This window comes from Sinohyriopsis cumingii, chromosome 12, assembly GCF_028554795.1.
Source record: "Sinohyriopsis cumingii isolate HCF-2022 chromosome 12, ASM2855479v2, whole genome shotgun sequence".
NCBI lineage: Eukaryota > Metazoa > Mollusca > Bivalvia > Unionida > Unionidae > Sinohyriopsis > Sinohyriopsis cumingii.
Window position 1 is genome coordinate 14,999,768 of NC_142972.1, and position 27,280 is coordinate 15,027,047.

The 27,280-nt window shown below is 35.5% G+C and overlaps 1 protein-coding gene across 1 annotated transcript in view; it reads right to left on the reverse strand.

Moving 5' to 3' along the window:
- The window catches only part of LOC149786028 (E3 ubiquitin-protein ligase rnf213-alpha-like), a 374,561-nt gene that overhangs the window by 256,971 nt on the left and 90,310 nt on the right, over positions 1-27,280 (reverse strand). The window contains exons 19-28 of the mRNA XM_089978102.1: positions 24,990-25,210; positions 24,127-24,282; positions 22,466-22,627; positions 18,649-19,276; positions 14,748-14,928; positions 13,641-13,777; positions 9,262-9,336; positions 4,155-4,261; positions 3,396-3,537; positions 1,036-1,222 (exon numbers count right to left, since the gene is read on the reverse strand). Coding sequence (XP_089834228.1) covers positions 1,036-1,222; positions 3,396-3,537; positions 4,155-4,261; positions 9,262-9,336; positions 13,641-13,777; positions 14,748-14,928; positions 18,649-19,276; positions 22,466-22,627; positions 24,127-24,282; positions 24,990-25,210 — 1,996 coding nt within the window. The remainder of the gene's footprint in view (positions 1-1,035; positions 1,223-3,395; positions 3,538-4,154; positions 4,262-9,261; positions 9,337-13,640; positions 13,778-14,747; positions 14,929-18,648; positions 19,277-22,465; positions 22,628-24,126; positions 24,283-24,989; positions 25,211-27,280) is intronic.

The window sequence follows — 27,280 nt, forward strand, 5'->3', positions numbered from 1 at the left end:
TCGGCCTGGTGTCAGGATAATGTGACTGGGCAGGATATAATGCTACATGTCTGTGGCATGATGCCCCAGTGCTAGACATCACTATAAACTGTCACACTGCAGACATTGTAGCGACATGACTGAAAAATTGTTAAACCTACATTAAAAACTTTAATCACACACACACATGAAACTGAAATGACGAATCTCCAAAAACATCACCAGTACAGACTTATTCTCTGAATGTATGGAAAGTAATTTTAAGTCCACATGTACCAGCATTACTATCGTTAGTATGTTTAGTGAACATTCATATTTATCAATAAAACAAAATGGCATAGATTAAGATCTGCTGGTGTGGTATATAACTGTGGTCCAACAATACAAGATGTCAATTCTCTTATGTAAGATAGCTATGGGATGGGGGTGTGGGATGGCCATGTCTTAATGTAATAATCACTGCTGTGGGGCTCTATTCCAGCAGCAATGACAAGAAAACTAGAGGTCAAATTTTCAAGAATATTACAGCTGGCAGCCCATATTGATACTCTTACACAGCTTAGAATCTAACTGCTTTATCTGTAGTATATTTACTCTCCTACATTTTTTTCTTTATCAAGCAAGTCCAGCAGAGACCAATATTTCATTTTGGAGAAAAAAATAAAAGTCACCCATGTGTGCAAATTAGGTCATAGTCATCAAGTTTGAGTATAGCAGGGTTGCTCCTCTCAAGATGCATCATACTAATTTCTAAGCATATGGGAAATAGTGTCCAAGATATTAAGTTGGTAAAAAAATATTGAGAGGGTTAACTAACGAAAAAGTGAAAGAACAACAAATGGAGACACAAGCAAATGTGCAAAATACATATCATGCAAACTTCATTGTCAAGGAGATAAAAAGTAAACCTAACAAATTAATCAAGGCTGCTCTGAGTTACTTTATATTTTATGAACACAGGAAAAGCATATGGAAGCTTTAATAGTTTTATGAAAAAATAGGTTTTGATGGAGATTATCTGCATCCACGCATGCACATACACGCAAACACACATACTTGTCAAAGTCCACAGCAGCAGCTGAATTTCCTTCCTTCACTTGAAGTTTTCTCCTGATATAGTCAGCAATATGATGAATGTCTGGAATTGGCAGTGGGGGTCGTCTGAACTTGTCCAGAGCTGTGATGATTCTAGATTTGTACTCATTCTCAGTACTGCAAACCACAACTAGTCTATACTGAAGGTCTAAAATAAATTAAAATTTTTTAATTCTAAAAATTAAGTCTCACAGAGTCTCAGTTTATGTTCTCCTAAGAAACAAATAGTGTTGCCATCCCAATTCTCAACATGACCTTGAACTTTGACAACATTAATAAACTGCTAAAGATCTTCAGTTTCTACTAAATCTATGCACAAAATATGGTGGCAATCAAATATTGCTATTACAAGAAACAGTAATTTAAACAGAGAAAAAACAAAACTGTATGTTCAAAAGAACTTTAAATTGTTCATGAAATAGTGAAATTCACAATATAAGTGACCGTCCAAACTTTGATAAAAATATAACCTATGCACAGAAGAACATATAAGCCAATTTCCAACTATCTCCAGATATTTTACATAATGCATACATTAAATGGAAAGATTCAATTGTCTTACATGTTCATCTTTGATGGTACCTGTGTAATACAAAATTCTTTCACATTGTTTTTGACCTTGAACATGATATCATGGAGAGTAGGTCAATGAACGTAACTATCTCAGTGTAAAGATACAAACACATGATAAATTTGCACTAATCTCTGTTTATTAGGAGGGAGGAAACAAAAGGAATGATGATCAACTGACACATATAAATAAATCCCACCTCTATTGCATCACACCACTATGCCATGATGGAGGTGAATCTATAGTAAAAATAAGTGCATAATACTTGCGAATATATCATGAATACACAATTTTTTCAATGAGTGCATCTTTAGAAATTTATCACAATATGTACAAAAAGTGATCCATAAAAAAAACGCAGACAAGTTACTTCCAATCATTAAATCTTACAGTGTATTTAGTAAAGGGAAATAAATCTGACAGATTTTTCCACACATGCATCAATTATGACCAACTAGGCATCATAAAAAAAAGTATTTTCTTGAAACCCCATGTCGATATGACCATTTGTTCAAAACTTAATATAGAGCATTAAACATCTTTTTTAACATTCCACCTTATGCGAAAATTTACACAAAAGTCAACATTTTACTTTTATATTGCAATGGATGTAAATTTCCACAATCATATTTTTCTAATTATTGAAACATTTATATTTCTAATGGTATATGTTGTATATTACTTATAAGTTATCTCCTTCAATAAAGGCTTTTAAACATTTGACCACTGCTAGGATACAAGTCAGAGAATTCCATCTATCCTTGCTCTGACTTGGACCTCAAGGCAGGAGACATGTCTGTAATATTCAATACATCATATAGTCATGGCAGGAGTTTATTAAAATATATTTATTTGTTGAAAGATTGTGCTTCAAATGTACAAGTCACAAAAATGCAGATTGCTTTTCTGCAATCTAGGCAAAGGGCATGGTTATGGTACAAGATTCAACAAGACAAGATATAGACTTGACCATAGTTTTATGAAAATATCTCAAACCATTACAATGTTATGGGAGAACAAGCAAGTGTAAAGGGACAAACAGATGAATGATCAATGTCACCTGTTCTAAGACGGGAGTATCAAATGACATTTTTATGCTTATCAATTCATTTACATGTTCTAATGAGAAAGAAGGTCCATTATTTTCACAGTTTAATCATTCATTGTGTCTTTAAATTTATTATTTGTGGCAACCATAAAATATACAAAAATTGGTACATAATGAACAGAAGTATATTCAAAGTATTCAAAGAATGTATGTAGTAGTGTTTTACAAAAGAATATATGCATGTAGTCATGTTTTACAGTACTTCAACACAATAGTGGCCATATGGTGCCAACTAAAGGTAAAGTAAACATATAAATGGATTGCCAAGAAATTTCAGATAAGTCCTTTCAAATAAATGTAACATGAAGAACAAGACAAATTTAAAAACAAAAAGATGTCAAAACCCGAAATGTATTTTGAATAAAGGTAACATACAAAATCCTTAAAACACATGCTCAACATTTACTATATAAACCACATTCCCTCAAAACCTCAAGAGTTTCAAGGTTGGTACATCATCATACAGTTTCTTCATGCAGTTCAGATCAAAATATTTGTCTCACATGGTGGAAGTAGAACACTTGACAAGAGTATGTTCCACTGTCAGAAGACATTGGCATGATATGAACTCTGGTCGAGGTATACCATTCAAGAAATGTTTCAAAGCATTTAAAAGTCAACTTTATTTGAAATGATTCTTACCCAGGTGTTTTCTTTGCTGAATGTACTGCTCCAATCGTCGTTCCCCACGGTCACTGACATCAAAGTCCAAAAGGTCGCTGTTGACCATGCAGTGTATCTTACCAGTTGTGTCAGCTACAGTCCGTCTCCAGAATACATCCAGCTACATAAAATTGGATCAATACTGGGCATGTACCTTATGCAACCACATTTCAGAGGACAGGAAGAATTTATATACAGGATGTAAAATAAAGAGCAAGACAGAGAAAGAAGATGATTTTTCAAGTAATATACAGACCAGGCAATCAGCCTAAATGGATGCTGTTGCTCTATGCAGTGTATATGAATCCACCAGACCCCCCTCAAAAAAATCTAATAAATTAAATAGTGGTCTCTGCTTTCATTGGGCAAGTGATTATAACCCTAACCAAATAATAATCTGCAGTTGGATGATTAATTCTGACAGCATGGCTGCAAAAAATTAATCATCTTTCACATGATATAAAAATATCTATCACATAATGATGGATCTAATTACAAGGTATCATTACGAACATACTGACTCTACCATGTGACCAAAATATCCTTTAAATATGGGTCTATGTGAATAGTAGCATATTATTTACAGCAATGATTGTATACTTACTTCAAAGGTAATAAATGCATCATTTCTATTTTTCCAAGTCATTATAACAGAACAAAAAAATTTTTATAACTGAGACAGGTAAAACCTGAAGTTTTAATTTTATTTAAAATTTGTAATTATTTTTCATTACTTACCTGATCCAGTGTTGTCTGTGGTGTACACACCAGAACCTCATCTGCCTGGGGGAGGGGTTGATTGTGATCCATCATGTAAATTGACAGGACAGTGGAGAGAACATCAGCTACAAATAACAGTCACCAGTAAGAAACATACAAGAGGACATAAAAGGAAGACAAACTAGAGTCCTTTCAAGGAACTGGTGCTCTACAGGCTAAACTTTTTTCTTCAGGAATTTGTTGTATTTTTCTTTTCACTGATCAGTATTTATGCCACTCAGATATTTATGAAAAACACTAACATCCCAGGTTTTTGGGAAGAAAATTTTTTTCTTCTTATATCTCTGAGTTAACATGGTGACAAGAAAAGCCTTTATAATTCAAAACCAATTTCATTGTGAGAAGATCACTGAACATAAGTTATTTGTGTAGTTCATGGAATACATCACATATATCCACCAAACTGGTACTGATACAAATATATTCATACTTGTTTATGGCATCATGCGCACAATCCATTGCATGTAAAATAGAAATATTGTGAATGTCACATCATATGCCCACCATGTGTTTATTTTAGACAATAATAGGACATGGCTGACTCAGGAGATTACTGACTAGTACATACATGCCAACCCCTGGCAAGGAAAAAGTATAATCCAAGTGGACAAAAAGAGTAATCCGAGCAGAAAAAGAGTAATCCACATTTAACATGATAAAAATTCAATGAGCATATGTACAAAATGATTTATTTACCCCTTCTGGTCTTTTAACATCAATTACTACTTCAAATTTTCATATATAGCACTTTGAACTTTAAAAAACAACATTCTCTCATATTGCATTTCAAAACACTTTGTACCAGCTGAGATTATGAATGTTTTGCACACCAGTAGAGAACCAAGTGCTGGGTTACAAAGCCTGGATCTGAATTCAGTTTTACTTTTGTTAACAATTCTGAACAATCTATCACAGTCAGCATTAGAATGGTAAAGAACCAATATTCTTCTCATAACCTGAAAAAGAAGAGGCAATTTATATCTTCCAATTATTGGGTCTTTTAGCTGGGAAATAAGATGAAAAAAATCAACTCTGTCTGCATGAAGTACATTGTCAGGTAGAAAGCCAACTTGATAATTCAGTTCCTCTTTTGGGGCCCCGAGTGGCCGAGTGGTCTAAAGTGCTCTCCGTTACGGATCACTGCCATCTCACCTCTGTCTGCGTGGGTTCGAGTCCAAGGCTCAGCTAGTGTGGGTACGTGGGAAAGCCTGCCAGTAGCTTCTCGTGGGTCGGTGGTTCTTCCCTGGGTTTTTCAGGGTTCTTCCTCCACCATTAATACTGGCCGCCATGTATAGCCTATCGTGTGCTGAAAAATGGCGTTAAACCCTACAACAATAACAACAACAACAACAACAGTTCCTCTTTTAATTTATCAGCAGCCCTTCCTGCAGCATGGTGCATCATATGACAGAGACAACATGATATGAACAATGATGGAGACATTTTTCAAAATAAAGAATGCAACTCCTTTATGAATTCCAGTCATCACTGATGCAGTATCAGCTGAAAACCCCATACAGTTCTGCCAAGGTATATTTATTCAAAGCATTATCTAGCAAATTAAAAAACGTTTTCTCCAGTGGAATCTACTGTTAATTTTGGTAATGAAAGAAGAGCACTCTGACTTTGCCCTTTTCATTGTGAAAGTCTCTTACACAGACTGGGTACAACATTTTGTCATCATAATCACTACTCTTGTCTGCTGTAATACTAAACAGCCCAATTTTCATGGCTTCTGCAATTTTAAGTGAAGTATCTTCTGCTAGACACCTAGCAATATTAGATGATTGTTGTTGCACATGCATATTTTCTGCAATACTGTAATCAGGAAACATCCGTTTGAACAAAGGACCAATGTAGTCTTCTACCGCTTGGGGTAGTCCGTGTTCTATTAAGAACTCAATACATAATGCCTCTGCATTTATAAAATTTGTGTCCACAATTTAGTTCTGCTGTAAAAAAAACAAAGTTACCTTAGTACTGGAGTTAGTAAAACAAGCTAATTCAAGGTTTCTTTGTTTTACCACCATGGTAAATATTAAAATCCTTTCCACACAGCCTGCAAGGGGCGTGAAGCTGCCCTAGAATGGAACACAGTAATATGTAATTCATGTATGCATCTCTGAATCGTTTTTTCATCTTTTCTAATCTATTTGTGAAATTATTTGAAAAACATTTTTGCTCTAACACACGCACTGAATAGTGTACATTGGCCAAGTGGTCTAAAGTGCTCACCATTACGGATCACTGCAGTCTCACCTCTGTCTGTGTGGGTTCAAATCTCAGGCTTGGCCAATGTGGGTACATGAGAAAGCTTGCCAGTAGCTTCTCATGGGTTGGTGATTCTTTCTGGGGTTTTCCTGGGTTCTTCCTCCACCATTTGTACTGGCCACCATGAATAGCCTATCTTGTGCTGCAAAATGGTGTTCAACCCTACAACAACAACAACAACCACACCATCCACTGGACTAGGTACAACCTTTTGTCATCATAATCACTGCTCCTGTATGTTACAATACTAAATGGCCCAGTTTTCATGGCTTCTGCAATTTTAAGTGAATTATCTTCCACTAAACACCCAACAATATTAGATGATTTTGTTCTTGCAGATGCATATTTTTTGCAATTTTGTAATCAGGAAACAGCCGTTTGAACAAAGTACCAATGTAGTCTTCTACCACTAGGGTTAATCTGTGTTCTCTTCAGAACTCAGTAAATGATGCCTCTGCATTTATTAGTTCTGCTTTAAAAAAGAAGTTACAAGTTACCTTAGTACTGGAGTTAGTAAAACGAGCTAATTCAAGGTTTCTTTGTTTTACCACCATGGTAAATATTAAAATCCTTTCCACACAGCCTGCAAGGGGCATGAAGCTGCCCTAGAATGGAACACTGTAATATGTAATTCATGTATTCATCTCTGAATCGATTTTTCATCTTTTCTAATCCATCTGTGAAATTATTTGAAAAACATTTTTGCTCTAACACACACATTGAAAAGTGTAAATCCGACTTAACTTTTAGCGCCAAATACCTACAGACTTATTCTGTAGCAGATATGAATCTGAACAAAGAATCTGCGAGCAAAGATTACAAGTCAGAAAACCAGTCTGTTCTCTCCTAACTAAGCCATACACATCTGAAGGTAGAACCAGCATGTTTCTTGAAAATAGGCCAACTGCTATAAATAGAACATAATACTGTTAGGAAAGTGCATGTAAGTCTATGGACAAGCATACTCTTATGTCGTAGTTACATAGAAGCCGTCTTTTCTAGAATACAGTCTGTGGGATTAATGGGATGTTAATAAAAATGAGAAAACAAATTATTAATTTTCTGGAGGGGATATACCAAAAATGCGTAATCCAAATTCACTTATGTGTAAGGCGTAATTTAGTGAAAAAAAGCATAATGATTATGCCAAAAGCGTAATGTGATGTGATGTGATTTTGATTTTTAATGTAGCTTCAACAATTTTTCAGTCATATCGCTATGATGTCTGCAATGTGGCAGTTTATAGTGATGTCTAGCACTGGGGCATCATGCCACAGACATGTAGCATGATGTTCCAACCAGTCACATTATCCTGACACTGGGCCGACCAGTCCTAACACCAACCTCTTAATGCTGAGCGCCAAGCGAGGCAGCTGTTAGTACCGTTTTTGTAAGTCTTTGGTATGACTCGGCCGGGGATCGAACCCACAACCTTCCGCATCCGAGGCGGATGCTCTAACCACTAGGCCACCGGAGCGGTTACCAAAAGCGTAATGGTTGGCATGTATGCCAATGGACTGAAATTTGCATGCAGCAATCATGTCTTCTTCTAGTTATATCAGTCACATCCTGATCTTTGACAATTTTCACCCCCCCCCCCAAAATAGGCTTCTTCCTATACCAAGTGAAAACCCTTTCTACAAAATATTTCTCCTTCAAGTCACAAAGACCATAACCTTTGACCTTTTAACCACCAAATCACCTGGCTTCTGCCATACCTTAAGTGCATGCCCTCCACAAAGCCAGGTCAAGGTACATGGCCTTGAACAAAGTTATTATGGAAAAAAAGTATTCTTTAAGTCACAGTGACCTTGCTCTTTTTTTCCTTTTCCCAAAGGTTTCTTCATTACCCTAAGTGCATCAGAGAGAACCAATAATATTCTGCAGAAATAAATTTACTTACCTCAGTCCAGTGACCATGAACTTTTACCCCAAAATTAATAGGCTTCTTTCTTACTCTAGATGCAAGTCTGATAATGGCATCTGGTGAGGAACTCATGTTTTGGAACAAAATTTTAAAGAAATCCATTATGATGGCCATTTTCAGTTTGGTCACTCTAAAAACCATATAAAATGTTTCAGTGAAAATACAATGATTTGTTCAAGAGTAGTAATTATATAGATAAAATAATGTTTTAAGAAGGCTTCTATTGTACCCATTACTGATGACAGACTGGCACATTTTCAAACAGGACCAACCAAACATAGTAAGACATGAGAAATCCCTTTGAAGACATGACAGGAAAAGTGATATCAGGATTTTCAAGATGGCCATCATTTGTCAATTTCTTGTTGTCAGATCTGTACCATTTTAGTTTAGGACCAATTGATTATCTGAAGAAGACTGTCAGTGAAAACTCCATGCTGATATTACCATCCATTCACAGGGAGAAGTAATGATTTTCAAGATGGCTGCAAAAGCAGCCCATGTTTTGAACATCGGATTGGCATCATTTTCATTTATTACCAACTAATACTGTAAGAAGATTTCAAAGATGTCCATAATGGCAGACATGCTGGAAATTAGACTGGCACCAACTTCATTTAAAATTCACTAAACATAATTAAGTCTATAAAAGAAAACCCCATCTTGATATGATTTGTTGGACATTTGATTTATACCATTCCACACAAGACCATCTACATATCGTAAGGAGTCTTTTTAGTGAAAACCAATGACCAATATTTTGCCAAATGCTTATACTGCTAAAATGAAATACCTACTTCCACAAGACATGTATATCATGTTTTTTTATCAATACTTACAATAAAATCCCTTCTAAACAAAGTTTACCTTTTGGGCAGAGGATCAGATTGGGTGTTCCTGGCACAAAACTTGATGGGAAAGGTCGTCTGATTTGTCTGCTATCTGAAAATTTGGCAAATGTGGATAAAAATTTAACCTTAGAAATATTATGAATTCACTGGTTTTCTGTGCAATTTCTTAGTACTCAGACAAATAAACAAGTATAAAAATACTGTAAGCCTTTGGCCATATTTGGCCATTGAATGTAGTGGGATATGGATGATTCAGTTGTTCCTTTTTTTTAAACATGGAGTATGTTCACAATACTGATTTTCATTTTAAACATAATTTTGAGGAATTAATTATTTTAAAAATGTGCTTTACCCTATCTACCAATATGCAGTACAGATCAAATCTGTTCTGCTTGGTTACATGAGATACTAACTTAATTGAACTAAGCTGAAACAACATGGTCAAAATTATTCTGACCCTTTCAATGTTTCCAACACAGCTCAACAAGATCTATCTTTAAACAATTCATGTCATAAAGAACCAATAAGTGTTACTGGATCTAATACATCACACACATTTTTAAATATCAAATAAGTTATTGTTTTTAGATGTTACAAAATTAGAAATATTGTGTAAATTTTAATACTTGACAAAACCACTCGAAATGATGAGACAGAGAGTGCATGAATCAAGTACAATAGTGGATGCTCCAATGCATGAATCAAGTACAATAGTGGATGCTCCAATGCATGAATCAAGTACAATAGTGGATGCTCCAATGCATGAATCAAGTACAATAGTGGATGCTCCAATGCATGAATCAAGTACAATAGTGGATGCTCTAATGCATGAATCGAGTACAATAGTGGATGCTCCAATTCATGAATCAGCTGGCTCTACAGAGCCTGAAATGGGTAATTTTACCAAATCTGCACTTCATCTTCATTCTATTTGTGTTCTGTTTGCATTACATTTATGTCTGCATTTCATCTAAAATCTCATCATTTTTCATTTATGGTCTAAGAAATGCATTCAAATCTCACTTTACTCCATTGTTTCCTTTCAATATTGCTCATTTGGAAAGTAATGGAAATGTATTTATGACAGTTAGGTTTTCCATTTTCAAAACTGTTATAATTGTATAACTTTCACATTTTATCTTATTAAAAGTGTTTTAATGAAATGTGATTTTTTATAAAACACCAATGAATATTGTTATAAACATTGTTTAATTTATTTTATGTGCTTGACTCTTGTCCATGATTGAGGAAAGTGTAATCATGGCCTAGCTGACTTGTATCATTTTTTAAAAAGTTACTGATATTTGAGTTCAAAGACCAGCCTTATTTAAACATTAAATTGGTTTTATAAGCAAACTTATGACCCACATCCTGGTAATTTTATTGTTTCTTAACTTAAGAACAGTGTGTAGAATTATTTTCAGTTGTGTTCAGATATAATTTAAGAGGCATCATTTATCTAAAAATTATTCATTGTAATTATAAAGTGCCCATTAGCTTTTTGGACATAAACATTATTTGGGGATTATTGTGAATTCATTCAAAGACATTCTGAATTATATCATTGTGATTCATCAATACATCAGTACATCAGCTTATTCAAGACCACTGGTACATCATTACATTACAGTCAATACTGGAATTCATTTGGAACACACTATACTTTTGGACATCTCAGAGAGCTGTTAGGATTATTTGGAATTTAATTCACAATAATGCAAGTTCCTATTAAATTTTAACTTTGCAACTCTGAGAAATAAATTTATTTGTTGATTTTACTGAACTTTTTGGTTTAATTTCTTTCTGTTGCATAGTTTAAGACCATAGAATCATAAAATGTACAATAAAAATAGAACGTCAACAGCATTAAGTGTATTATGTAAACCAGTGAAAGAAAGAAAGACCTTTCAGCTAATACAGAGGCAAAGTTGTCCACTAAACACATGAAAGATGAACCCTCATCCAGATCAAGTATCACAAAGAAGCTCTCTAACTTCAAGCTTATAATAATACAGAATTAATAATAATAATAATAATAATAACCTATAAAGGAATAAATTTAAAAATAAAAGACTTCAATATTTCTGGATTTGAGTCATGGCAAAATGAAACATAAGTCACTCCAAGAGGCTGATGTTCCATCCAGTAAAAAGATTTTTCCAGGAATTTAAGATAAAACCATTCCTTCATTTTACCTATTGAGTGCTGAAACCATCTATGATATCCTTCAGTGATAACAAGATTTTCAAATTAGCTGCTATGGTGGACATAATGTATGTTAGATTGGCACCATATTCATTTAGGACAAAGTAGTTATTATTTGAAGTCTTTTGGTGAAAACTCAATGTCATAATGATTATCCATCCATGGGGAGCTGTTGTTGTGGGGTTGAATGCCATTTTTCAGCACACAATAGGCTACACATGGCACCCAGTATAATTGGTGGAGGAAGAACCCAGAAAGAAAAGAACGTGAACAACCACCGACCAACAGGAAGCTACTGGTGAGCTTTCTCATGTACCCACATTGGTTGAGCCTGAGACTCCAATCCATACAGACAGACAAGAGGTGAGATGGTAGTGATCTGTAACAGTGAGTGCTTCAGACCACTCAGCCACCGGGTGCCCTTCCAGGGAAAGTAGTTGCAATAAGAATTATTATTGCAGCCACATTGACAGCCATACTGGATCAACAGTTGGCAGCTTTTTCAATTAGGACCAACTAGGTACCATAAGATGTCTACTAATGAGAACCCCATGCTTGAGATAGCCATCCATTTGGGAGTAAAGATAACAATATTTTCAAGACTGCCACAACAATGACTATATTGAGGATTAGTCATTTTCATTTAGGACCAAGCAGACACCAAAAGAACTCTTCTGATGAAAACCCCACATCAAAATACTTTCCCTTAAATTGGAGTAGATAAAACAAGAGTGAAAACAATATGATGATATGACCATTCATCCAGGAGAAGTAGCGATAACAATATTTTCAACCTGGCCACTGTGGCAGTTATATTAGACCCCAGATCAACACCATTTTGATTCTGGACCAAGCAGACATCACAAGATGTCATTTGGTGAAAACTCCATATCAATATGGCTGACAGCACAGGGGAAAGTAGTGATAAAAACATTTTCTAGATGGCTGCCATGGTGGTCATATTAGATGTCAGATCAGCACCACTTTCATTTAGGACCAAGTAGACATGATAAGCAATGTTTTAGTAAGAACCTCATGTTGATATGCCCATCCATTCAGAAGGAATAATGATAACAAGATGGTCACTGTGTGGTAGTCATACTAACTGTCAGATCAGTAGACCAAATGGACATTAAAAGAAGTCTCTGGTGAAAACCTCCACATCAATAGAATTTTCTGTTCAGGTAGAATTGTGATAAGATTTTCAAGATGACTACTATGGTGGCCATAATGGACTTCAGATCAGCACCAATTTTACTGAGAGCCACTTAGACATCATAAGAAGTGTTTTAGTGAAAACCCCATGTTCATATGACCATAAATGTAGAGTAATAATAACAAGACTGTCAAGATGGCCATTGTGGAAGCAAAATTAGACACCAGATCAGCACAATTTTCATTAAGGACTAACAAGTCCTCATGAAAAGTCTCACAGTCAAAAATCCATGTTGATATGACCATCCATTGATAAGAAGATTTTCATAATAAATGGCATGGTTACCATGTTGGATGTCAGATTGGCACCATTTTCATTTAAGACCAACTCAACATCATAAGAAGTCTTTCAGTGAAAACCCTATATTGATATGACTCTATTTAGGCGAAGTAGAGATAACAAGATTTTTAAGATGACCACTGTGGAGGCCATATTGGATATGTGAGCAGTACCATTTTTGTCAAGAACCAACTGAACAATGGGGTGAACCTGTGTGTGAAGTTCCATGGCAATCCTCCAAGTAGTTTAGGTGGATTAGTGACAACAAAAGCATAAAAAACGTGTGCTAATAGACAGATGGATGTTTGATATCAGACAAAATCCGATGGAGGACAACAAACCATCCCATGTGCTCTTCTGGTTTTTAAAGGCTATATACTTGATTGTACATGTGCTCTGTGCACTTCATATAAATCTGCTTCATGCATGGCTAGAAAAAAATGAAATAGAACTGATTGAGAAACTGAGGTTTAGGATACAGTGATGAAGCAATGAATGTGGTGAAACTGAAGCTAAATCATTTGTGAATAAATGCATTATAGCAAAATTTGATTTTTGTGTGATATTAAATGGGGTACTGCTGTCTTGTACTCAATGAGCTGCCATGTTCTCTATCAGTACATAGGTCCTTCTTTCTACTTTTTAATTTCATATATAAAAACAAATGATAGGCAATGGATTTAAAGCGAGCTTACCTTTTTCTGCTAGTCTTCTTACAATGAGTCCAAGATGCTCAACACTAAGATAGTCAGTCACACTGGAGGAAACTGAGGTCAGAAATTCTTCCCAAAGTTTTTCCAAGTCTTCAATTAATGGATCTACATCCATCTCTCTGTGCAAGGTTTGAAAATATCTTTATGTTTGTAATTAAGTACTTCTGAGTGAAGAAACCAAAACATCTCTTAATCTTATATGACTCAGTGCTGTGCCAGTAAATTGATTTGATTAATAATTGTTAACATTTTATATGTGATCAACAAATCAACTTGTACAATAATAAGACTGATTATATCAACATTATTCTGTTTGTAAACTATTTAAAAATGGCAGAATTACTTGTGGTTTGATTGCTCACCTTAGAGCTAGGAATCTGACAAGTTTAAACAATGCAGTACTATGAGGATACTATCCAAGCCCTCACCAATTAAAGCAGTACGACAAAAGGTAATTTCATGTTACATATTATGTAACAAAAAAAAAATTATTACAATTTTCCATAATCACTTTCGCTAATTGGACCTTTTTGTTTTTACTGGACCTGTTGTTAATGGCATCACTGGTAACTTAGTCACATCAGTGTTCAATTATCTTGTGTCCAGATCCCATAGGAAAATGTGTTGTTAGTGGAATCACTCGTAATTTTGTCATATCAGTGTCCAATAATCTTGCATCCAGATCTCATGAGCAAACAGAATATTGGGTCTGGGCTAATATATATTAAATAAAGGTAACCCAGTGAGATACTGCATTTTATTGTGACTTTTGCCACATTTTGTTAAAAAAATATTTGAAAAAAGTTCACAAAGGAGAATAAATATTAACTAGTCACATCAAGGAAAAAGAAAAGTCTCTAACATTGCGATTTCCTATTTTTGTGCTTTCTCTTCACTAATGAATTTAAGCTAGGTTACCAGGTTCCTTTTCTTCAAATCCACTCTTACTCCAAATGGTAATGACATACCTGTTATTGGTTGTTGTATATAGATGGATTATACCTAAAACATCATCAAAATCTAGCCATCTCACAACAAAATAAAAAATAGTTTTATGAAAGCACACAGAAAAGTAAAATGTTTCCATACCCCTTTGCCACCTGAAGTCTGTTTAAGATGGATGCAGTGATGGACATGACAGACTGGTCCGATTTATTCCAGCCTTCATAAGGTATGGCCTCTTTGGCTGGTTGGTCTCCATCCTCCATCTCCGTGTTTTCTTCTGCATATATATCATCATCATCCAGATGTTCAGAGCACCAAATTATACCTGTAAGAGAATTGTAAGAGATCAACAGTTGTCTTAATCATATATATTATAATGACAATACTGCTGATTTTTCTTTAATCTGCGACACCAGCTTGTACCACAAGTACATCTGACAAGGAATCAACATCCATGCTATACAAGACTACTTGTACCACATGTACATCTGACAAGGAATCAACATCCATGCTATACAAGATTACTTGTACCACATGTACATCTTCTAAGAAATTGACAACCAATGCTATAAAATATGATGAATCTGATGTCACTTGGCAAATGCAACAAACTGTCCTGCACTGGCATCTGTGACCTTAAACTGACTTAATCTCAGCATAGGTGACAAATTTTATCTGGCTGAGATACACTTAGAAGCAAATTGATATGAAAAGAACAGACACACACCCAATTAAGGTTATTGTGCAGAAACAAAATTGGTAAGAGACAGGTGAACATAAAAATGGACATGACAATATAAGACACTCCACCTTGTGGCAGGCATTTGACCAACCAACACAGGAAGACAACAAAAACAAGAGGGCAGCTACACTGTGATCAACTCAACAGTCTTCAGAGAGGTAATAAAAATATCTTATGATGCATTCCCATGTCTCATATTTCTTAGCTGATGTTTTCTTTAGTACTGGGAAAAAGTGTGCATTTAATAATTTTGACAGGAATTCAACAAAAAAAAGTGTAAAAGCTGCCCTGAAATATTTTTCATTAAACAACTTGAAGAACACAATAACAACTGTACAAGACAAAAATTACAAAATTACTTGTGTGATCTGATCAGTCTCTATTTTTTAAATCTCACCTCTGCCAAAGGTCACCTGATTTTTAATCAAAGACTCAAAAGCCATTTTAGGGCACCTTTGATCCCTTGATTACTTATAACACTTTAAAAAGCATCTGCATTTGGCTTTAAACTCTCCAGATTACAACAATGAGGTCATCAATTAAGAGCTTATGTGCACAGCTGGTTTCTCTATTGTGTGGACTGAACATCTAAATCTACAAAATAAATTGAAAGGGGGTGGGGAATATCTTTTTCAAGCTGTAATTTTCAAAAGCCATAGATTTCAACAATAAAAACTGTGTGCAGTATCTCAGATGTTCCTAAGCTAAAAAGATATGTTCAAGACAGCCATCATGGTAAAAACAATGGATGAAAGATCAAGACCATTTTCACTGTAGACCAACCATACATCACAGGAAGTATTGTGATGAAAAACATATGTCAACATAACCATCCATTCTGAAGTAATAGTGATATGATTTTCAAAGTGGCTGTCACAGTAGACGTATTGGATAAAAGATTGGCACAATTCTGATTTTGAACCACCAAGATCTTACCATAATAATAAAACCCCACATCAAGATGAAGAAGTGATAATAAGATTTTCTCTGAGAGCCATATTGGTGACTATGATGGATGTCAGATTGGCATAATTTTCATTTACATCCAACTAGACATCACAACCACACCAGGGGCCCGAGCAGCCAAGTGGTCTAAAGTGCTCACCATTATGGATCACTGCAGTCTCACCTCTGTCTGTGTGGGTTCAAGTCTCAGGCTCGGCTAATGTGGGTATGTAAGAAAGCTTGCCAGTAGCTTCTCATGGATCGGTGATTCTTTCTGGGGTTTTCCTGGGTTCTTCCTCCACCATTTATACTGGCCACCATGAATAGCCTATCTTGTGCTGCAAAATTGTGTTCAACCCTACAACAACAACAACCACAACCACACCATCCACTGGACTGGGTTCAACTTTTTGTCATCATAATCACTGCTCCTGTATGTTACAATAAATGGCCCAGTTTTCATTTCTTCTGCAATTTTAAGTGAAGTATCTTCCACTAAACACCCAACAATATTAGATGATTTTGTTCTTGCAGATGCATATTTTCTGCAATTTTGTAATCAGGAAACAGCCGTTTGAACAAAGTACCAATGCAGTCTTCTACCACTAGGGGTAGTCCATGTTCTATTAAGAACTCAGTAAATAACGCCTCTGCATTTATTAGTTCTGCTTTAAAAAAGAAGTTACAAGTTACCTTAGTAATGGAGTTAGTAAAACAAGCTAATTTAAGGTTTCTTTGTTTTACCATCATGACCATTATTAGAATCCTTTCCACACAGCCTGCAGTGGGCGTGAAGTGGGCGTGAAGCTGCCCTAGAATGGAACGCTGTCTTGTGTAATTCATGTATTCATCTTTGAATTGGTTTTTCGTCTTTTTCTAATCCATCTGTGAAATTATTTGAAAAACATTTCTGCTCTAACACATGCATTGACTAGAATAAATCTGACTTGACTTTTAGTGCCAAATACCTACAGACTGGTTCTGTATCAGATATGAATTAGAACAAAGAAAATGCAAGCAAAGATTAAAAATTAGAAAACCTGTCTGTTCTCTCCTAACTAAGCCATACAGATGCTATAAATAGAAACCAAGGTCCAAAGTTTGAACATAAAACCATCATGTTTCTTGGAAATAGGGCAGCTGCTATAAATAGAACATAATACTGTTAGGAAAGTGGATGCAAGACTACAGACAAGAATACTCTTATGTCATAGAAGCCATCTTTTCTAGAATACGGTCTGAAAGACTAATGGAATGTTAATAAAAACAAGAAAACAAATTATTAATTTTTTTGGTAAGGGGACATACCGAAAATGCATAATCTGAATATGTTTACGTGTAAATTTAGTGAAAAAGCGTAATGATTACGCCAAAAGCGTAATGGTTGGCATGCATGCATATCACTAACAAGGTGCAAAACCATGGAAGGAATGAGAAATGACAGAAACCTTCATGTATCATAAATCCTATAAACTATCAGAATTTCAATATAGATTCAGGTGCCTGAGAAGCACAAATGACTGTCAGTCTTGAAGCATTTATCAAGAAGTACCTCTTTTTATTAGTCTCACATGAAATGTTACCACTTGGATATCTAATATAGCAAAAATCCTGAAAATCTTAATACCCTCATCCTGTGGCCACTGATTTCAGTGAGTCATTACAGGGTTCACTAACCTGCTTGGTTACTTAAAACTCCTGAACTAAGCTGAGCAAGGGATCTCCTTGAGCACTGGAGACCCTACTCCAGCGAAGACACTTGAAGCTATGGAATTTAAGACATATACATTAGTTACCATGGCTTCAGACGCTGACCTTTCCTCAATGGCTTCTTTTGACCTTGTAAAGACATATTCTTTATCTTAAGCTGCCTTTCAGAGGCTCCTGGAAATTACAGCCATGACAGAGAGACAATTTCTATCACAAATGATGTCTTTGTCAGCTGAGCTGTTCCACCTACAAAGGTCTTGGTCGATCACAGCAAAGATCTGTTGATGGAAAGTGACCCTGAAATCCTTATTCAGCAGGTTATTCCCTACAGGTTGCCACCATTAGGTACTTCTTATAATATTCTGGAGAATGGATCAGGTCTATTCTACATCCCTGAATTTGATGGGCAGGTGATAAGAATCCTATATAATCCTGCCACTAGTAGGGGGATGTAAAGGAATGAAACTGTTTTGAAAGCAATAACTGGATTCCCATTCAGATATATGAAGCTTTAAACATAAAATTTTATATATATATATATCTATATATATATATATATATATATATATATATATATATATATATCGAGAAAGTATTTTGTTCTGTAACATGTTTTGCCATTTGTTTCAACAGATTGACAAGACTTACCCTCTGTAATCTCATCAGGTTTCACATGCAAAAGAGCTGCTTCTGCAAGCTTCTCTGAATATCCTGCCTGGATCATCTCTTCGATAAAATTTTGTTCCTCCTTCTCTTTTGTTTCAACAGAAGAAACCTCCTCATCCTCTTCCATCTCCTTAAGTTCCTCATCCACCTGCATCTGCACTACCTCCAAATCTTTTGAAGCCTTTCTCATTGCATCTACCAGATCTTCATATGTACAATTCTCCTTCACGGCTGACAAAAGAGGGTAGATCCTGATGTCTGGACTTTGGCCTGGTGCAATTTTCACCAGTTCTTGTTGTAAAATAACCAACTGGTCAGTGGTGAAATAATTTAATTCGAAATATTCTGATCTTTTCGTGTTGATATGGCCAATCCATTTATCCAAACAATTTTCCATAAATCTGGCTATTTTTGGTATGACTGCAGTGACATCATCAGTCTTGGTCCGTCTTCCCTTTAATGGTTTGGCTCCTTGACCAAATTCAATAAAGGCACAAACAGGGCGTTTGGGATCACATAGGAAATTGGTCTGCCAATGTTTGAACAGGACGCATCCTGCTGAGTTTAATTTGATGAAGACATTGGCAAGTCTTGTCACACTGTCAAATACCTGCATGAGTAGAAAAGAGTTTGAAATACAATACCGGAAGTCTGTATGAAGGCAACCAATATCAAAGTTATTCTCAGCTATCATAACATCCATGCACTCATCCCAACATTAACCAATACCCTGTCAGAATCCAGCCAAACTTTTTGTTATGGATTTTAATGAATTAACTTCATACTTCCCATTTTTCATTTTAACTCATGTTACTAACAGATCATTTGTACAGGTCTTTAAAAACATGTTCCCTACTTCAGAGCTCTGTAATGTCAACATCATTTATGATACACTAAGAATAGACATTTTTTAAGTCATCAAAATGTATTGGTGTACTTCTCACATTCCAAGTACATATTGATATTCCATCTGCATATGTATTTAGGGGTTTTGTGATCAGATGAGTGCTGATGATACAATACCACAATTCCATACCACTTGAAAAATACAGAGTCATTGCTGTGACGGTACTTGTCATATAGTCATTGTGTCCAATACCACTATTAAATTAGCAAGTCACTGCTGTCCATGTTCCAGTCATTTATGTGTCCCATACCACTTGTAAATTAATAAGTCACTGCTGTCCAGGTACTGGCATACCTGCCAACATTTTGAGATCGAAATTAGAAATCATACAAATGACTCAAGGAATATAACTTTTATTCACAGGGTAACCAATAAAAAAAATACCAATGTTAAAAAGTTAACTTACAGTAATGCAAGTTTTAAAAGCATTTGGAAAATTGTAGCAAGTTTAAGCATCAAGCCACTTTACCAGGGGCGTATTAACCATTAAGCAGACTAAGCACGTGCTTAGGGCACCAGGGCCAAAGGGGGCACCACAAAGTTAAGAAAAGGGTGAAAAGAAAAAAAACGAATGAAGATTTGTAAAAAAATTGATAAAACTAGTACAAATTGATCATAATGTTCTGTTTCTTGATCGTGGTGCACCCTAGGGTTATCTTCCCAGGTGTACGTGGAAAGGAGGGGGGCACCAAGATTTGTCAGTGCTTAGGGCACCAGTGAGCCTTAATCTGTCCCTGCACTTTACATAGCTAGAACTATTCTAGTGTGATATTATCAGCCAGACTGTTTTCGTTGCACTTTTACATTTATGTTCTTCACTATGCTCCATATCATAATAACAACCATCACCTGCTGCCATCATCATTTTTCTGGCCATGATACTACTTAGTGTATCAGTAGAGAGGCTTGGTTTAAATTCTTTTTAGTCCTTGCTCACAATGCTAAAGATCCTACCACAATCAGAGTTAGAATAATATATTGCCAGCACAAGCTAAATTTTGTCGCAGTAGGATACTTCATCATAGTATCAAAAAAATTCTGGATACAGTTTTACATCTTCATAATCATCATTACCATCTGTGGCAATGCTGAATGGTCTATTCCTTATCCAATCTAACATCATCATTACCATCTGTGGCAATGCTGAATGGTCTATTCCTTATCCAATCTAACATCATCATTACCATCTGTGGCAATGCTGAATGGTCTATTCCTTATCCAATCTAACATATGACAATCAATGTTTTTTCCGTGAATGTGGATGATGCTAGTTGTTTTGGTTTTGACAGATCCATACATTTTTGCAATCAGAGAATCTGGAAACAGTTTTCAAAAGAGTTTCACAGCATGATATGCCACAGATGTTGGATGTCCCTGTTCCACAGTAAATACTGCAAATAATACTTCATCGTTTATTACACTGTAGTCTGTAGGATTCATAAAATATTAACTCATTTTACCACTAAAATTCAAGGCTTTTGCCACAGTAATGTGCTTCTCAGAAGAAACATGTCTCTTAATGTCACTGAGACCTCCATAGCTTATGATAAAGTCTATCCAACAAATTTTGCAGAAACAAAAGCTGTCACAAAAGTGTGATTTCCCAATTACACCAGAGTAAGTCAGCACATATTCCTCACAGTATTTCTGTTTCATTTTCATCTTCGTTCTATGCATGGCCATATCTGCTTGTGCAGATTTTTTTTATCGTCATCTGACATTCTTACACTATTAACGTTATTCCACCATGATGATATCTACTTAACAGAAGTTTCCAATTTTACAAATTGCTGGCAATGCTCGCAATGAAACAAAGGGTACAAATATGGTGATGTTAGGCTCTTGTCAAGTTCTGCCCATTTTCTCGAGAATGTAAGACAACAAAAAATGTAAAGCATATTAGTTTAGTAGGTAGCTTTTAGATTTTGAAATAATTTTTTAATTTTAACTTTAAGACATAAAAATTTGAATTTTTAAAAGCATATTCAGAATGCAGAATTACGTTTCCAAACATGGAATGATTCAGGTGGATTCAGGTGAAACCTAAATCAACATCAGGTATTTACCAGTCATTTAGGCACTGTGTGTCTCATCACTTGTAAATTAATGAGTCACTGATGTCAAGGTACCAGTCATTTAGGCATTCCATCTCCATGCTGTCAAGGTACTGGCTATCAAGGCAATGTGTCCACCAAGACAGAAAAACATCTGCTACAGTATATTTCAATATCCAGCACTGGTAAATTGCACACATAACAAAGTTTCATATTGGGTGGCTCATCTAACTACAAATTAGCATACAGTACCAGTAAACAATTAGTTTTCATTTCCTGCAATACTGGGATACAAGCAGCAAAGATATGATGGCTAAATAATGAATTAAATTCACTCTCCTGCACATGTTTCTTGTGCTATCCATAGCACAAAATCCAAATCAGAAGAATTTCACTGAAGTTTCTTATCCACACCATTTCACAAACAAAATGTACATGTCCAAAGCCTTTTTAATTTCCTTGTCAGAGTGACATTGACCTTTGAGATTTTAAACCTAAAATCAACAGCATTTTTCTTTACCCTAAAGTGAAAACCATCCAACAAGTCTGGTACCTGTAGATGTTGAACAACTAAAGTTATGATGTGGAAATGAAACTGTAAAAGGCACATGGACAGACAGAAAACACAAAATACTAAACACCTTAAAAAATGGCAAAGATTCAAATCCTTCACCTTGGGAACTACTTTTTGCCACATACCATGCACTGAAAATGCCTAAAAATATTTAATCTTGTTCCAGTCAATAATTAAAGTAAAATATAGTATAGTCATGCACATCTTAATCCAAATGGTTCATTCACAAAAGATTCTTTTAATGAATAAACTTTTCTTACTAACCAACATAAATCTATCTACATCATCCTTTCCCAGTTCTGCTTTCCCTGCCACCAACATCAGACGACTCTGAAGATCCTGCAGTTGTTCAAATGTGTATTGTCTGTGACCTTGGAACTCCTTGTCATGGTCAGGCACTGTCAACTGCAGAGTATTCTGAAGACACTGTGAGAAAAACATGTGAGCTTTATAATAACCCTGCATCATATCAAATCCACACACATAATGGATGACACATGATGTACAGCAGATGAAAGACAAACACACACATAATGGATGACACATGATGTACACCTTTCTAAGAAATATTCTTTCATGTATTGTTGAAACCTTTATATTATTCATTGCATCCTGAAAATTGTCTATACATTGATCTAGAATTAAATGGCATGCCCTCTTTTGGAGTCTTAAAAGTGTTGTTATGTTTGAATTAGAGGTATTACCCCAAATTACATTACAGTAGTCCAGATATGGCTGAATATAACTTTTATAAAAGATGACCCTATACTGAAGTGGAATGCATGTTTTGATTTTCCTCTAAGCTACTGGCCCCTCACTCTGCAATGATTAAGATTACTAATATTGTTCCAATGTTCATTTAACTGATGCTGAAAACCAAATCTAAATTGAACATTATAAGGGATAAAAGCTACACAAGTTGGTACAGAATCTAAAATGATTAATTTTAGCAAATCAGCATTTTATATGCACATTTTCTGCTTCTGAAGTGCACTCAAAATTAATATATTTTCATACCATCAGCAATCAGCAATCCATCAATATTTGCACTTCATCAAGACCAATAATTTCCAGATGTGGTCTCAAAATAACTTTTAGATTTTGCATTTATCATTTCCATTAACGTTTTCCTTTCTTTGTTGCTAATCTATATCTAAACAGATACACATTTACTTAGTTATATTTTCATTTCTGAGGAAATTTAATAGTGTGTTGTCACTCATCATGTGAACGTCATGTGCCTCATTAAAGCCTGAATGAAAAAATAAAGTGCAAGAAAAACCAGCATTGAATTTGTGTATAGATACAGCTGAAGACTATTTCTTAGCAAAGTTTCTTTTTGTTCAAATAAAGATTGTACAAATGAAGCCACTGTTGGTGATGTCCTTGCATAAATGACACTTGCTTTTCATCAAGAATAATGTCAGTGCTTGTAAGGGGTGAAAACTCTAGTCTAAGAGTAAAGAATCTGCTTCTGGAATATATCATGTGAAAGGGTATTCAACAAGAAATTTAGCATTAACTTGAAAAAAATGATTTTCAAATCAAATCATAAAATATCTTCACATTACAGTTGATATTCATTTAGCAATCATTGCTGTTTGTTTTGTTTTGCATCTGTGATCTCTTTGTTCATTAAAATGCATTGATCATTGTGTTGGCATCCATTCTGCGTCTTATTTCTGAGCATTTGCACTCATTTTTTTGCTCTGCATTCTGCCTTTGTTTTACCAGTCAAAAGTTCTCTTTTTATCATCAAACTGTTTATTATATACCTAAATTATATGCAAGTTTCACCAAATTTTCACACTTGGTACAGTTTATCTGCCATCTCTGTTTCTCTAGAGAAATTACTCAATAAGGTAAATCTTTGAGGTATATTAATCTAATGACAATTTAGTGATATTAAGGAAGAAATATCTCACCAGTCCCATAGTTACGTTCTTAGCAGTATTCAATGCCCCTACACAGAAGATTCCCTTGGAGTTGATAGCTTCAGCCTGGGAAAGGGAGGTAACTTCAACTGAACCATGTGCTTGTTTTACAGTCTTCAGCCATTCTAAATGTCGGTTTGTATCAAGCTGTAATGTGGAAAAATATATTTATCTTGATATAACCTATGAAAAAACAATGAACAAATTTGTGAAAGACACAAATCAATTTTTTTAAAAGATATGTTTACAGGCATCAAATCTAGGAACATTCTTCAGCAAAATCTACACAAATAACCAAACTGCTGAGGGGGGTGTGTGTGTGTGTGTGTGTGTGTGTGTGATTTGGATTCTTAATGTAGCTTTAAAATAATTCAGTCATATCACTACGATGTCTGCAGTGTGACAGTTTATAGTAGTGTCTAGCACTGGGGCATCATTCTGCAGACGTAGTATCATGACCCATCCAGCCACATTATCTTGACAATGGGCCAATCATTCCTAGCACTAACCTCTTAATGCTGAGCTGCTAGTGCAATTTTTTTATGTCTTTGGTAGATTCTGATATGGTTTGAACCCATGACCTCCAGCATCTGAGGTGGATGCTCTAACCATAAGACCACTGGAGCGGTCAACTGCTGAGGTAAAATATAACTTGCATCCAGCTAAAGGTCTCAATCAAATACAGCCACACTGTACATATTACTGTATTTTCTGTTAAAATCTTAAGAACATTGACAAAGAGTCCCTTAAAACAAAAGTGTTTATTAACAAATTATGATCATGACACACTATATATGATGGTGAAAGCTTGTGGGAATAGGGAGACTAGGAAGATAGATTATTCTGCTACATACCAGTTTCTTTGGCAAATTTGGATCAGCTTTCAACTCTTTCCAAAGAATTTGGCATTTTTCCAAGAGTATTTTGTACCCAGAATCCTCCTCAAGGTCAAAAATGAGGGAAGCATATCCTGTAGTGGCAGCATGAAGACAGTTGACCTTGGCAATTTCCATGTCCCCCTCCCCAGCTGAGATGCTGGCCAAATCTACAAACACCTTCAATTCCTTCAGACCTCCTAAATTAATGGGAATAAGTCATTCTCATTAGAAAGATATAGACAATTTAAAAGAAAATGTACAATATACTGCTCTCATCAAGAACATATAGACAGTAAGATAGCTGTATACTCTACTGTAAATTCTGAATGGAGTCATTTGACACTGGCAATATCCATCTCACCCTCAATGGCAAAGATACAGGATATATCTATAAAAAAATAACTTCTGTTCTTTTGGAAAACCTGTGACAATGAACTAAATCTCTTCTTTGGAAAATACAAAGTCATGAATATAGACAATGTCTCCCAAATGGAAGTACAAGTCTGCTGGACATATCATTAACAAACTTTAGTTGTCTGCGGTCATGCATACAAGAAAATTAAACAATACCAAGTTCAAGTTTGATAATAATTTCACTGAACCTGTAGTCCCCTTAGGGATAACATGGAGATGAAGCATATGTCAGGTTACTGTCAGCCTTTAGAGATGTTACAGGATACAAGAGAGACTGAAAGGATGGGTGGGCATATGATCTCTAAGGGTACTGATTGATTGATGGACTGGTTGTATTTTAATGGTGCATCAGCACTGTTAGGCTACTTAGCGCCAAACAAAATGTTATATGTATAATCTTTTAAAAATTATAAAAAGTCTCATATTGACCAGCGATATCAAGACCAAATAGCTGAAACTAAAACGATAAGATGGAAAAATAAAGCTTCCCGATCAACGGGGGATGTAAATGGTGTATGTTAAGGAAGAGTGATGAAAAGGTATTAAAAAAGTGATTGTATATATATTTCATAAAACTGCACAAGGTGATAGCATAAAATTAGAGTTTAGCGTAAATATTCACTGCTTTCAGGAACTCTATAATACAAGTGATGTTTATTGTATCAAAAAGTTCCTTCATGTCATGCACATTGTAATACTGATTGTGCGTAGGTTGCAGGTCAAAATACTCTATCAAAAAGTGCTTAACAGTGAATGGTTCATTGCAAGAAACGCACTCTGGTGGGTCTTAACCTTTTAGTATGTGGAAGTGGGTTACGTAAGTATGACCAATTTGAATCCTTGCAATGACTACCTCCTTCCTACACATGATTCTGTAGGAAGGAGTCCATTCTCCTAGGGTTGGCTTGATGCCAAGAAGTTTATTATTCACTGCATCATTCCATGATGCCTGCCGATTCTGATGTAAAGTCTCTTTGATACTAAGTTTAAAATCAGTATACGGTATTTTAAAATCAGATGGTTCATGAGATAGGGCCATTTTACCAGTGCAATCTGCTTTTTCATTACCTTTAGGGGCGCCGAGTGGCCGAGTGGTTTAAAGCACTCTCCGTTACGGATCACTGCCATTTCACCTCTGTCTGCGTGGGTTCGAGTCTCGGATTTGGCTAATGTGGCTATGTGAGAAAGCTTGCCAGTAGCTTCTTGTGGGTCGGTGGTTCTTTCCAGGGTTTTCCAGGGTTTTTCCTCCACCATTAATACTGGCCGCCATGTATAGCCTATAGTGTGTTCAAAAATGGCGTTAAACCCTACAACAACAACAACAATCATTACCTTTAATACCAACATGGCTAGGTAACCAGCAGTACAAGATATTGCGGGAGGTACTCAGCTTAGTATTTTTGATGAGAACATTGTCTCCACTTTTCTATTGTGTAGTGACTGAAGTACTCAATAATTGGAACCATCTGATCAAACTAAATATGCTAATAGCAGACATGACTGTATTTATGGGCCTATATCATTATCCATGAGGAAGGAGAATAGATAAGAATTCCAAAATGAAATGTACAAATGGGCAAAATGGATAAATCTGGATTTGGTCTTAAAAGCAGAGCAACACCACATATATGTCTGATATTGCAACTGTGTTGACTGTATCAAAGAGCAGCAGATAATAATAGAAACTGACTGTGGCAAGTTTGTTTTCCATAGCCTGCCTGATAACAGAAATACTTCCAAGCAAAGCCTGTTTCAATGGGTGTATTATGGTGAGGTCCAGTTGAAGAAACAGAATCTCTGTTGTTCTGGGCAGTATGTGATCTGACACAAAATACACCAGTTTGGGGAACCAT